Below are 14,235 nucleotides of genomic sequence, written 5' to 3'. Positions count from 1 at the left end.
TCGTCTCTTCCTATGTTGGCAGGAGTTAAAAAAATATTTTCGCATTCGGAGGACGAAGTTGGTGAGTGAAACTTCGTGAATCGGTCTCGCCGCAACGAAAAACGCCTTTGTATCAATATTTGCGGGTATCATATTGGTGACAATGTCTAGTATATCGCGATAATACGAAACGAGCCGCCATTTTTTGAACTTTTTAGATATCTACGTTAATATATCTGTTGCGATGCCTAACTGAACGGCCACTAAAACACAGTCTTTGACTCGTCTTCCCAATAGTCTTTATGGAGGGTTCAATTTAATCAGTAAGAAATTGTAATCGTAATGTTTTTTGTTCAATGAACAATCTTCAAATTTGTGCAATTGATCGTTTAACCATAACTGAACGGAAATTATTGTATAAATGTAAATATGGAATGGCGTTTTTGGCTGAGGTATCCCACGGGATAGGTTCAGTCGTCTGTCGGAAAGGCTGTTTTTCCTCCGCGTAAGTGTGCGGAGTGTAGCGTTGGAGAGTGAAGTATACGTGGTGTACTGTTATGCTTGTGTTGTTCGATGAAGATGAGGTATGCAGCAAAGGAGTTTCGGAGCTTAATGTCCCTTCTCAACGGATGGATCACAACCGGAACTATCACATTCCCTCATTTCATAATACACTCTGAGGTGGTCTGGAATTTAATCCAGCACACTACCCAAAAACTAGTGGTAAAGAACCTAAGAAAACTACCTCTCCTCTTCTCGACGGCTAAATACTTTCATTCAACACCAGGATTCGAACTGGCTTACTTCCGAGGCTAGGCCACCACACAGGCGTGCGTTATTGACCTCGACTACAGTGATGGGTAGGTTGCGAGCTAATACCAGTAATATCCAAATGAACATAAATTTCAACGCTGCTAACAGTCTGAGAGCTATTAATTTCTGTACCCACTCAATAGAAACTCAATTACTTGGTGCCAAAGCAAGCGGGAAAAGCTGTCAGACTCTAACCATGAAGTAGTATTTCCCGTGCCACATTTTTAGCTCTGAGAAAACGTAAAACAATTAAATAACTGTGCAGTCTCACTGCGCTGAAACATTTAAGACTGCAGAGCTCCCGAAAATTATAAAGCAGTGTAGCGGTCACCTCTCCGTTGAGACCATTTAGGGGGCATATAAGCTGATCTGGTGAGGTGGTGAGGCTACGTGTGCAGGAGGCCGACCTGGGGAACAGGTGTGAATGCCTGTCATAGGCTGTAAGGCGCCGCTGAAACAGAGCTCTCTGGAATCGTATTTATTATACGAATACATAGTGGCAGTTCTTTCGGACATGTCTGAAATAACAGACACCACACATTCATATAAATGATTCACCTTGATGGGCAATGAATCCACAAACTTCAGTACAGATGCACATTAACGGTCGATCTCCACGGAGAATCTAAAATTAGGGAGCGTAGAAGACATGGACGGGGACTGCGGGTTGGACAAATGGCCTTAGATGGGAGAGTGCGTCAGCTGGGAAGCGTGCCGACAGAGTCCACGAATTTTCGATGAACAATGTATCTGGGTTGCCAAGTGATTAAAGCGAATGCCTAGTAAGCAGGATATCCCGGGTTCGAGTCACGGCCCGGCACGCATTTTCATTCATCGTAACTGATTCGACATAAAGTGCTGATGCTGATTACGTTATTACGTTATATATTCCATATTTATTACTTGTAATTTACAGTGAGAACTGTTTTCTCCGGCGTGGTGGAAGGCACGATGATTAGCTCACGCGCATACGACAAGAAATGCAGACACAGTGTTCCGTCAGCTGAGGTTGTTGTGCGGGTCAGGACCCGCCAGCGGCTTCGCACACGTGACGGGGACAGGAGTCTGCAGGCACCAGCCTATCGTGGCTCACGGACAGCCTGTGCGGCCCACCCCAGTGCTCTGAAAGACGGGCGTGCACTTGAGCGGGTGCCAGCAGCATATCACGGACGGAGGATGTCGTGAAGCTAGAAACCCAGGACCCGTATCAGCAATACAGTGTAGAGCCAGGCTCATCTACATCTTGTTCCATCACGGGGGCTGACGAACAGTAATGGCACCTCGCATGGCTCTGCCAGTGGCTAAGTCCCACTGCAGTCCGCTGGCTGTGGTCTCGGAGGTGAAATCTTCTCTCGGCAGCTAGCAGCACATCACGAAACGCCATTTACAGTATGTAACAAACAAAGCTGTCATGGTAGGCTTCATATATCTGATCAAGATGTTCATAACAATCTGAAGATAGATTCTATCCGAAACGCGTCAAATATAATCATTGGTGTATCAGCTGGTGGTTTCTTATTGAGTGACCAATACAGCAATTGTGCAATACTCCTACTGATTTGCAGTATTGTTCCATTATTCCTACTTGATTTTATGTCACAATTACAAGCCTCTTGTGTCACATGATATGAGGCGGACCTGATTTCCTGCCATCTGCTCCAAGTAAGAACTTAAAAAATTTATATGTGCACGTCGTCTACTTGCAAGTGTCAGCTCATGTTAAATAAACACGTATTACAGCTGACTCTGTTCACCTGACAGTGACATGAACATAATAACTTATAAAATAGTTAATTCAGCCATGGCTGTTAGTACATGTTTACACATAAGATAATACCTACGTGCAGAATTCAAGAGCTTAGCTTGTATTTCGAATTTACCGCATATGAGATTCACTTGTTAAGCAAACAACTACTTTTTTATGCATAAACCCAAACATGTTACAAAACTTCTGTCCCAAAGCCACTGGATAGTCCGTATTGATTTCTGTGATACGTAAACACGTTTCAAGTAACAATTACCCTAACGACATTATGACAAAAAACCGTTCTTGTCCCTTGTTCTCAATACCTTAATTTTTCTATTATTGTGTTATGTAGAACCCGATGTACATTATTGGGCATCGGTGACTTGTCACCTGCAACTAAATTATGTTACTGTGCATTTTGTTGGCAAGTTAACAAATCACCTTATTTCCAAACACAACTCTGTTCTGCTAAACCATCTCGTGACTATATTTTGTGATTATTTAAAGACTGCTTTCAAAATTTTTTCTCTGCAGTCTCATTTGTTCGTAAATCACACACACAAACATCGTAGGTATTTGCAGAACCTCATTATCAATTAACTGATTCGGTTTACAAAACACGTTATTAATAAAGCCGTTATATGCCCAGCCCTGTTGATATTCATTTGTTATATCAGTTTGTGGCCAAATCTTAACATTTACTTGCAATTGCTCTTCCTACGTGTGTGTGTGTGTGTGTGTGTGTGTGTGTGTGTGTGTGTGTGTATGTGTGTTTTGACTTTTTGGTAGAGCTCTTTCTGATGACTTACGTATTCTGTAATGGCATAGTGTAGTGTTGTTGTTTATAATCTGTCTTCCTTCTGTTAATGGATTCTGAAAGTGCAAATTGATGATATCGATATGGTAGGATTTTAGCATTTTTAAACCACTTTCTGTAGCAGTTGAGTTATGGTTATGGATTAATAGGTGGTCACCAAATGTGCTATGAGAGCTGGTGCCTAATAGAGCTGTGAGACGATCTGAATATTTGGCTTTAAACTTACTGCATTTTTTCACTCTGTATAATGAATGATAAGTTACATATAAGTTGATATATGTCTGATCCGTTGGATCTGTCTGTAGATATTTTCTGTGTTCCAAAGCTTTTATATGCTGTGTTCTTTGTGCTGTGTCCTATTTGATGTCACTGTTTTCTTAAGATATTGCCTTTTTGTAAACTACTTTATTATTTTAGGTGAAGGTGTGCCATTTTGTTTTGTGTGTTGGCTCTTGCTGTGTTTGAATATGAAGTTTAGAATATCAATATCTGCGACCATAGTGGATTGTGCTCTCAGTAACGCAGGAATTCATTGATGTTCTGCAAGCACAACTTGATTCTTGTCGTACTTTATTCGATCGCGACATAAGAGAAACTATAAAACACCTTTCTGCCATTTTTATCCCCATTATGCTGATATGTCTACGAGAAATAATTTGTAGTGGTATATGTATAATGTCATGCTATTAATAATCATTAAATTCGATGAAATAGTTAACCTGAAATAATTAATCAGTAATTAACAATTATTGAAATGTTTAACGATATTCTGTGTCTGTCTGACACTAAAACTAATCAAGATGTACATCGCTCGTTTCCTACTGGCATATTTTTGTACCTGTATCTTCGGACTTTCTTTCCAAATATTCATTTTAATACGACTTCAGACTAAATTGCTATGTCTTAATTCTACAAATCGTCAGATAATAGAGATATATAAAATAATAATTTCGGTACATTGCACGATACATATTGTGTCTTGTGTGCGATCATTGTGTGTTGAGTTCTTCGGTATTGTTGCGCAAGGTCTTATGGGCACAACTTAGATCATCATCAAAACTCACAGTAACAATACTCAGTTGTAGATGACAAGCTACCAATATCCAACTATGTACAACGCGTCCTACAAACACAATAATGTAGAAAAATGAAGATAATGACATCAACAGAAAAAAACCGCTTGTAGGTCTAATTTCTTTTACGAAATTAAATATGGGATTCCCACTCGCACTATCAAAGATGTGCTGAAACATATTGGAGGTAATACCAGTATGTAAAAATCAGCTATTTGCATAACTGGTAGAACTGATATCCAGTAATTTTTTCGCTAACACTGTTACTGCAAGATCTGCAAATTCTTAATGTATTTGGAAAGTAACTCAAGAATATTCTGTACATTCGGCAGTAACACATATGTCTCATTTTCTTACAGCTTAAGGTGGACATAGATTTCTTCAATTCCACTGATGCACTCGTCAGGAGAATAGTGGAAGTTACCGATCTACCAGTCTACTACTACGAGTTCGACTACCGCGGAGAGAACGTACCTACAAACGAATGGGGTAAGTGAAGAAAAACTCGACACCAACTGCAATTTTATTTTGCACATCGCTTGTTTCGGTCCCCAAGGACATTATCTCAGCCTTCGTCCCTCATGAGACTTGAGATAATCACACTTGACATTGGCTTTGGGGGCCGAAACCGAAACTGCGTGAAATAAAAGTTTACTTGGTGTTGAAATTACGTTAAAATCATTCCCTGTAATTGAGGATGTTCTGTGTCTCCACCTAGATCGTGTCAGACACTCTGGACCAAAAAAATTCAGATCCTTATTACAGTATTACCTTTAGTTGTTTCTAAGTTTAGTTTGGAAAATTTTCGCTAGTTCAATTATTAAGGTTAGGATGTTCTTAATATGAAATAAGGAATAACCTTGCCTGAATTAGTACTACAGTTGTGACGCACGGATAACAGCTTATGGTATATATGTAAACAGAACGCATGAAGAAACACGGGGGGGGGGGGGAGGAAGGGGGGGAGAGATGGTCAAAAGAAAGCAAGGGAGAACACGGTGAACATTTGAAGAGAATTTGGGAGAACGAAGAAAAAAGAAGAAACCAGGACTACTCAAGTTCAATCGCTCTCTTCAAAGGGAATAATCGAAAATAATAATAAGTGATATATATGTATACTCGTCAGAGTTGAGCTACTTCTTTCCTCTGTTGACGAAACAAAAGGCTTATCTGTAACCAAAGTGCCATACGGAAACTTAGATAGTAGTCCTGATGTCTCTGATGCATTCCAAGTGTTCCAGGCCTGAATATTTGTATCAGGTAAAGCTTCAAGGCCACCATAATCTGCATGATTCCCCCATACAGTTTGTGTTAACATACCGCTGCAATGCATATCCGACGTTACTATCGTCGCCGTTGGAGGTGCAGTGTGCATGTTTGCAAGTGCTTGAATGTAATAGACATTGACCTTGCTGGCCAATTCAATAACCACCAGCTTATTGGTGGTCGAAAAGACTTTTGTGAACTGGGAATGCAGTTCATTTGTGATGTTTGTGCTGTGTTTGGAAGCAGTGTCTGTATGGGGGAATCATGTAGATTATGGTGGCCTTGAAGTTTTCCCTGATAAATGTTGTTGTTGTTGTGCTCTTCAGTCCTGAGACTGGTTTGATGCAGCTCTCCATGCTACTCTATCCTGTGCAAGCTTCTTCATCTTCCAGTACCTACTGCAGCCTACATCCTTCTGAATCTGCTTAGTGTATTCATCTCTTGGTCTCCCTCTACGATTTTTACCCTCCACGCTGTCCTCCAATATTAAATGGGTGATCCTTTGACGCCTCAGAACATGCCCTGTCAACCGATCCCTTCTTCTAGTCAAGTTGTGCCACGAGCATCTCTTCTCCCCAATCCTATTCAGTGCCTCCTCATTAGTTATGTGATACATCCATCTAACCTTCAGCATTCTTCTGTAGCACCACATTTCGAAAGCCTCTATTCTCTTCTTGTCCAAACTATTTTCGTCCATGTTTGACATCCAACAAGGCTACACTCCGTACAGATACTTTCGGAAACGACTTCCTGACACTTAAATCAATACTCGCTGTTAACAAATTTCTCTTGTTCAGAAACGCTTCCCTTGCCATTGCCAGGCTAAATTTTATATCCTTTCTACTTCGACCATCATCACTTATTTTGCTCCCCAAATAGCAAAACTCCTTTATTACTTTAAGAGTCTAATTTCCTAATCTAATTCCCTTAGCAACACACGACTTAATTCGACTACATTCCATTATCCTCATTTGCTTTTGTTGGTGTTCATCTTATATCCAAACTGATCTTCCCCCGAGGTCGGCTTCTTCTAGTTTTTCCATTCGTCCGTAAACAATTCATGTTAGTATTTTGCAGCTGTGGCATATTAAACCAATTGTTCGGTAGTTTTCGCATCTGTCAACACCTGTTTTCTTTGGGATTGGAATTCTTATATTCTTTTTCAAGTCTGAAGGTATTTCATCTGTCACATACATCTTCCTCACCAGATGGTAGAGTTTTGTCAGGACTGGCTCCCCCAAGGCTGTCAGTAGTTCTAATGGAATGTTGTCTACTCCCGGGGCCTTGTTTCGACTCAGGTCTTCCAGTGCTCTGTCAAACTCTTCACGAAGTATCGTATCTCCCATTTCATCATCATCTACATCCTCTTCCATTTCCATAGTATTGTCCTCAAGTACATCGCCCTTGTATAGACCTTCTATATACTCCTTCCACCTTTCTGCTTTCCCTTCTTAGCTTAGAACTGGGTTTCCATCTGAGCTCTTGATGATAATATAAGTGGTTCTCTTATTCCAAAGGTCTCTTTTAATTTTCCTGTAGGCAGTATCTGTCTTACTCCTAGTGAGATAAGCCTCTACATCCTTTCATATGTCCTCTAGCCATCCCTGCTTAGCCACTTGGCACTTCCTGTCGACCTCATTTTTGAGACGTTTGTATTCCTTTTTGCCTCCTTCATTTACTGCATTTTAATATTTTCTCCTTTAATCAATTAAATTCAATATATCTTCTGTTACCCAAGGATATCTACTAGCCCTCGTCTTTTTACCTACTTGATCCTCTGCTGCCTTCACTATTTCATCCCTCAAAGCTACCCATTCTTCTTCTACTGTGTTTCTTTCACCCATTCCTGTCAATTGTTCCCTTCTGCTCTCCCTAAAGCTCTGTACAACCTCTGGTTTAGTCAGTTTATCCAGGTTCCATCTCCATAAATTCTTACCTTTTTGCCGTTTCTTCTGTTTTAGTCAGCAGTTCATAACCAATAGATTGTGGTCAGAGTCAACATCAGCCCCTGAAAATGTCCTACAATTTAAAACCTGGTTCATAAATCTCTGTCTTACCATTATATAATCTATCTGAAACTTCTATCTCCAGGCTTCTTCCATGTATACAGCCATCTTTTATGATACTTCAACCAAGTGTTAGCTATGATTAAGTTGTGCTCTGTGCAAAATTCTACCAGGCGTCTTCCTCTTGCATTTCTTACCCCCAATCCATATTCACCTACTACGTTTCCATCTCTCCCTTTTCCTTCACTCGAATTCCGTTCACCCATGACTATCATATTTTCGTCTCCCTTCACAATCTGAATAATTTCTTTGATTTCATCATACATTTCTTCAATTTCTTCGTCATCTGCAGAGCTAGTTGGCATATAAACTTGTGCTACTGTAGTAGGCCTGGGCTTTGTGTCTATCTTGGCCATAATAATGCGTTCCCTATGATGTTCGTAGTAGCTTACCCAGACTCCTATCTTTTTATTCATTATTAAACCTACTCCTGCGTTACCCCTATTTGATTTTGTATTTATAATCCTGTATTCGTCTGACCAAAATTCTTGTTCCTTCCGTCACCGAACGTCACTAATTCCTACCATATGTAACTTTAAACAATCCATTTCCCTTTTTAAATTTTCTAACCTACCTGCCCGATTAAGGGATCTGACATTCCACGCTCCGATCCGTAGAACGCCAGTTTTCTTTCTCCTGATAACGACATCCTCTTGAGTAGTCCCCGCCTGTAGATCCGAATGGGGGACTATTTTACCTCGGGAATATTTTACCCAAGAGGACGCCATCATCATTTAATCATACAGTAAAGCTGCATGCCCTCGGGAAAAATGACGGCCGTAGTTTCCCCTTGCTATTAGCCGTTCGCAGTACCAGCACATCAAGGCCGTTTTGGTTACTGTTACAAGGCCAGATCAGTCAACCATCCAGACTGTTGCCCTTGCAACTACTGAAAAGGCTGCTGCCCCTCTTCAGGAAACACGTGTTTGTCTGGCCTCTCAACAGATACCTCTCCGTTGTGGTTGCACCTACAGTACGGCTATCTGTATCGCTGAGCCACACAAGCCTCCCCACCAACGGCAAGGTCCATGGTTCACGGGGGCACATATGATATTGATTGGAACACCTGGACTATAACAGACAGTACAGGACTGCTAGCTAAGGTCCCGTATAGTACTTTGGTTCAAGATAAGCCCTTTGTTTTTTCTACTACAAGAAAAAAGAAACTAAACTTTGAAGGGTACTTGTCTATTTGGGCCAAAGTAGACAATAACGATTGTAAAATAAGGGTTGTAGGTGGCTGTATGCTGTATTATAGGCAATAAATTTGACCGTTATATCAAAAGTTTTGCATCAGCCGGGTTCCCAGAACTCCTGAAGACAGACGTTCTGCCGATACTGTATCATTGAGACAGACTTTTTGGCTGTTCAGAGATGTCACTAAACTCGCCCAAAGATGTAAACAACCACACATGAGAAGCGCGTATTAGATGGAGGGGGTCCGGCAGCCGATTAGTTCCAGTCTTTCCACCTAGAAACAGGCACATGCTTCGTGTTGTCTGTAGTTCAACCATGCCTAGACTGTCAATACCGCTGAACAATCATGTTCGCATTGTTACTTTGTGCCAGGAAGGGCTCTCAACAAGTGAAATGTCCAGGCACATCGCAGTGAACCAAAGCGATGTTGATCGGAGATACAGAGAGAGAAGAACTGTCGGTGACATGACTCGCTCAGGTTGCCGAAGGGCTACTACTTCAGTGGATGACCGCTACCTAAGGATTATGGCTAGGCGGAACCCCAACATCAAAGCCACCATGTTAAATAATGATTTTTTTCTGCCACAGGACGTCGTGTTAGGAACAAACAGTAAGCAACAGGCTGCATGATGCACAGCTTCACTCCCGACGTCCATGGCGAGATCCTTTGCAAACCACGACATCATGCAGCGAGATACAGATGAACCCAACAACTAGCCGAATGGACCGCTCAGGATGAGTGTCGCACATGCCTTCTTCCAGAGAATCGTTGGTGACGTGTTTGGAGGCAGCCCGGTCAGGATGAACGTCTTAGACATACGTTTCAGAGCATGCAGCAAGGTGGAGGTTCCCTGCTGTTTTGGGCTGTCATTATGTGGGACGACTAAAGCCGTTGTTGGACATGGAACGCGCAGCAATGGCTGCACGATACGTGATCGCTATCCTTAGACCGATAGTACAACCATATCGGCAACATATTCGCGAGGCATTCGTCTTAATGACGACAATTCGCGCACCCATCGTGCACAGCACGTGAATGACTTCCTTCAGAATAACGACATCGCTCAACTCGAGTGGCCAGCACGTTCTTCAGACATTAACACTATCGACCATGCCTGGGATAGATCGAAAAGGCTGTTCATGGATGACGTGATCCACCAACCTCTCTGAGGAATCTACGCCGAATTGCCGTTGAGGAGTGGGACAATCTGGACCAACAGTACCTTGATAAACTTGTGGCCATTATGCCACGAAGAAAACAGGCATGCATGAGTGCAAGAGGACGTGCTATTGGCTATTAAAGGTACCACTGTGTACAGCATTCTGGATCACCACTCTGAAGGTCTCGGTGTATGGTGATACGACATGCAATGCCTGGATTTCATAAGGAATAAAAAAGGCGGAAATGATGTTTATGTTGATCTCTGTTCCAATTTCCTGTGCAGATTCCCGAAATCTCGGAACCGAAGTGACGCAAAATTTTTTATATACACTATGTGATCAAAAGTATCCGGACACCTCCAAAAACATACTTTTTCATATTAGGTGCATTTTGCTGCCACCTACTGTCAGATACTCCATATCAGCGACCTCAGTAGTCATTGGATATCTTGAGAGAGCAGAATGGGGTGCTCCGCGGGACTCACGGACTTCTAACATGGTCAAGTAATTGGGTGCCATTTGCGTCATAAGTCTATAAGAGAGATTCTCACAACGCTAAACATCCCTAGGATATCCCTAGGTCAAGTGTTTTCGATCTGATAGTGAAGTGGAAACGTGAAGGGAGACATACAGCACAGAAGCGTGCAACCCGACGTCGTCTGTCGACTGACAGAGACCACCGACAGTTGAAGAGAGTCATAATGTATAATAGGTAGACATCTATCCAGACCATCACTCATGAATTCTAAACTGCTTCGGGATCCACTGCAAGTATTATGACAATTAGGTGGGAGGTGAGAAAACTTGGATTCATGGTCGAGCGGCTGCTCATAGGCCACACATCACGCCGGTAAATGCCAAATGACGCCTCGCTTGGTGTAAGGGGCGTAAACATTGGATGACTGAACAGTGGAAAAAACATTGTGTGTAGTGATAATCACGGTACACAATGTGGCTATCCGACGGCAGGATGTGAAAATGGCGAATGCCCAGTGTACATTATCTGCCAAAGTAAAATTCGGAGGCGGTGGTGTTATGGTGTGGTCGTGTTTTTCATGGAGGGGTCTTGTACCTCTTGATTTTTTTTTGTGCGTGGCACTATTACAGCACAGGCCTACATTGGTGCTTCAAGCATCTTCTTGCTTCCCACTGTTGAATAGCAATTCGGAGATGGTGATTGCATCTTTCAACATGATCGAGCACCTGTTCATAATACACGGCCTGTGGCGGATCGGTTACACGACAATAACATCCTTGTAATGGACTGGCCTGCACAGAGTCCTGACATGAACCCTATTGAACACCTTTGGGATTTTTTGGATCGCACTTTCCTCAGTACAGCACCGTGAAGAATGGGCTGCCTTTCCCCAAGAAACTTTGCTTCACCTGATGTAACGTATGCCTGCAAGAGTGGAAGCTGTCATGAAGGCTAACGGTGGGCCAACACCATATTCGATTCCAGCATTACCGATGGATAGTGCCACGAACTTGTAAGTCATTATCAGCCAGGTGTCCAGATACCTTTGATCACATAGTGAATATATATCTAAGCAACAACGAAATAGGATAATAAAAACGTGCCTGGTATTATGAAACCATAATAAAATACAGGATGCGTCATAATTAATGGCGTAAACGCATGCAGTTGAAATTAAATGAACTAAGAGCACAAACGTCCGGTAAGCAAGGGTTCTGAAACCTCAAGAGGTATTGGCACTTCTTCCTCTTCCATACTGCGAAACAAATCTGCTCAACCACCAGTACTAGTTTAAACCAATAAAAGAAAAAAAAGAGTCCACTTAATTTGGGATCTGAAGTGCATATGTATAAGGCTATGAGTAGTTTTCATTTTCACTACTGCGAAAGACGTATGTTCAATTGAACAGCTCTTCACGTTTGCGTTGTAGAGCCCACATTTACTACACTTTCTTGTTTCTAGTACCGTGTACTATCAACTGTCTGAATTACGACATTAATTATACCTATTGGAAATAAATAGTCTCAAAGACTCATACACAAGAAATGCTGCTGGGGATAATAATGATTCAATAAGAGCAGCGTGTACACGTAGCGTGAAATTCAAATAAATATTTCTTTTATCAGGTAGTTATATGTAAATACACCATAAATTACACGAGTGCATTCGGCCGAACAGAAGACCGAAGCCCCCTCGCTGTGTCCTCATTTTTGGAATGTTGAAGGCTGAAGTTTCTCATGATGAAAAAATGGAAAGAGCGATCTATATTTAACTTGATGAAACATTTTATAGCCAAGATCGCATTAATTAATATTTATTACGACGACCGGTTTCAATAGCTGGAAGTGTTATTCTACGATCTTCAAAATTTACTGTTTATAAATTGAACACGATTTACGAAAACTAATTGAAGATCAGCAGATGGCAGTATCAGCAACTGAAAACGGTCGTCAATAATAAATATTAATAAATAGGATCATCAGTGTAAAACGTTTTATCAGTGTCGAAGGCATACGTCAACAGCCCCAATGTGTCATCCCATCAAGTATGATTTTGTTGGTGTTAAGCAATAATCGCACTGCAGTGGTTCCCACTGACCCTCGCAGCGAATGAGGGGTTCGGATAGTAACCAGTGGTGATAGAATACCTTACCTGTAATATAAAACAAAACTGCTTTAATGGTACTGAAAATGGTAGCGGCGTCCGATATCAAAATTTCGTAAAGTCCACTGACATCAAATAATACTTTTACATAACCGAACGCCGCCTATGTCGTGGCTGCACAGGTGGGAAACAGCCAAGAAACCCCTCGAAAAACATCTACACTTATTGGTTTCCGAAGCTTCAGTGAGACAACCGCCACATTTGTCTGCTAGCTGCGAAATCATCATATATTGCTTGGTGTCCTGCGAAGGTGTACTAATAGAACATATTCTACAGATCCGTATCATCGTTCTTATATTGAAATCCACACCCTTAAAAGTAAGTTCCTCAGAAATATTGACACAAGTACTGTATACCTTTTAGAGTAACTGATGACAGTAGGCCAAAAGTGCCAGGATAAGCTCAGCGAGGACTGTAATCTTAGGGCGGTAATAGAGTGCCTTGCAATAAACAGTCGAGTCCTTCAACAAATGCGGTTTAGCCTCTTCACCGCTGGCCAAGCTGCTTGTTACCTGCTCCTGGGTTTCAGTCTCCTCCCGATACCTACTGATAACCTTTAACAGTGCGGGCAACAGCTGTAAAACGAAATGGAAGTAACATATTCAGAACCTTAACAGGACATCAGCAGTGCACTTCCAACACACTGCAGAGTTTCACCTTTTAAGATACATGAACGTTCCGAATGCACTACCGAATGACATAGTCAGTCAATTCATTGTAAACTCAAAAAAGTAGAAAAGTGTTTGGCACTGAAGTAGAGGGCACACAGTACAAGGCAATGCACAGGCGCTACCCGTACACACCAGAAACGAGACTCGAGGTACCAGGAGAAAAAGTGGCCAGAGTGCTCCTGTGCACACGACGAAGTAGACAGCCATTGGGATGACAAAGAGAGCACTCAGCAGTGGTTTTTTTTTCCTCAAAAATTTTCTGGGAAATTTAGTTTACAGTTTTCCAAGTGTCTTTAATACGCTAAAATGAGGTCCATGTTTCGTCCGCCTGCTAAGCCGCCAGCCGCCAAGTGTCTCTCTGATGCCGCTGGCCAGGTGAGCCATTCGTTCCGCTCATTTCGGCAAGACACCACGTGTTCGCTCCAGTTGTTCTGTAGTGGTCACCGGTGGCGCTAACTGCGGCCTCCTCTGATAATTCCAGTGCCCTTTTGCTCTCAGCGAGAAAACTGCTTGCAGCTTTGGCACCACCTGTAGTTTCGGACGGGACTACAACCGTGCCGCGATAATCACGGCTTAGTGGTATCGTACCGTATTTGAAAATGATTAGCCCTTGTGCTGTGCAAAGTAACGCTAAGAAATGGATGAGCGAAAGACTCTCATTGGTACCAGTTTTATAGAAGAATACAATGATGTTCATAAGCTTGGATTGAATATATATATCAGATTCTTCTGTGTTTCGACCAGAGAAATGTCGCAAATGAAATGTGTCTGAAGCGCAATTCACAAGGTCGTAGATTGGTTCGC

The 14,235-nt window shown here is 42.0% G+C and overlaps 1 protein-coding gene across 1 annotated transcript in view; it reads left to right on the top strand.

The window, feature by feature from the left end:
* The window catches only part of LOC126355906 (juvenile hormone esterase-like), an 86,006-nt gene that overhangs the window by 53,865 nt on the left and 17,906 nt on the right, over positions 1–14,235 (top strand). Inside the window, exon 8 of the mRNA XM_050006418.1 lies at positions 4,789–4,918. Within this exon, the coding sequence (XP_049862375.1) occupies positions 4,789–4,918 (130 nt within the window). The remainder of the gene's footprint in view (positions 1–4,788; positions 4,919–14,235) is intronic.

Source organism: Schistocerca gregaria, chromosome 3, assembly GCF_023897955.1.
Source record: "Schistocerca gregaria isolate iqSchGreg1 chromosome 3, iqSchGreg1.2, whole genome shotgun sequence".
NCBI lineage: Eukaryota > Metazoa > Arthropoda > Insecta > Orthoptera > Acrididae > Schistocerca > Schistocerca gregaria.
Note: the sequence above shows the minus strand (reverse complement) of the source record. Positions and strands in the feature narration are given on the sequence as shown.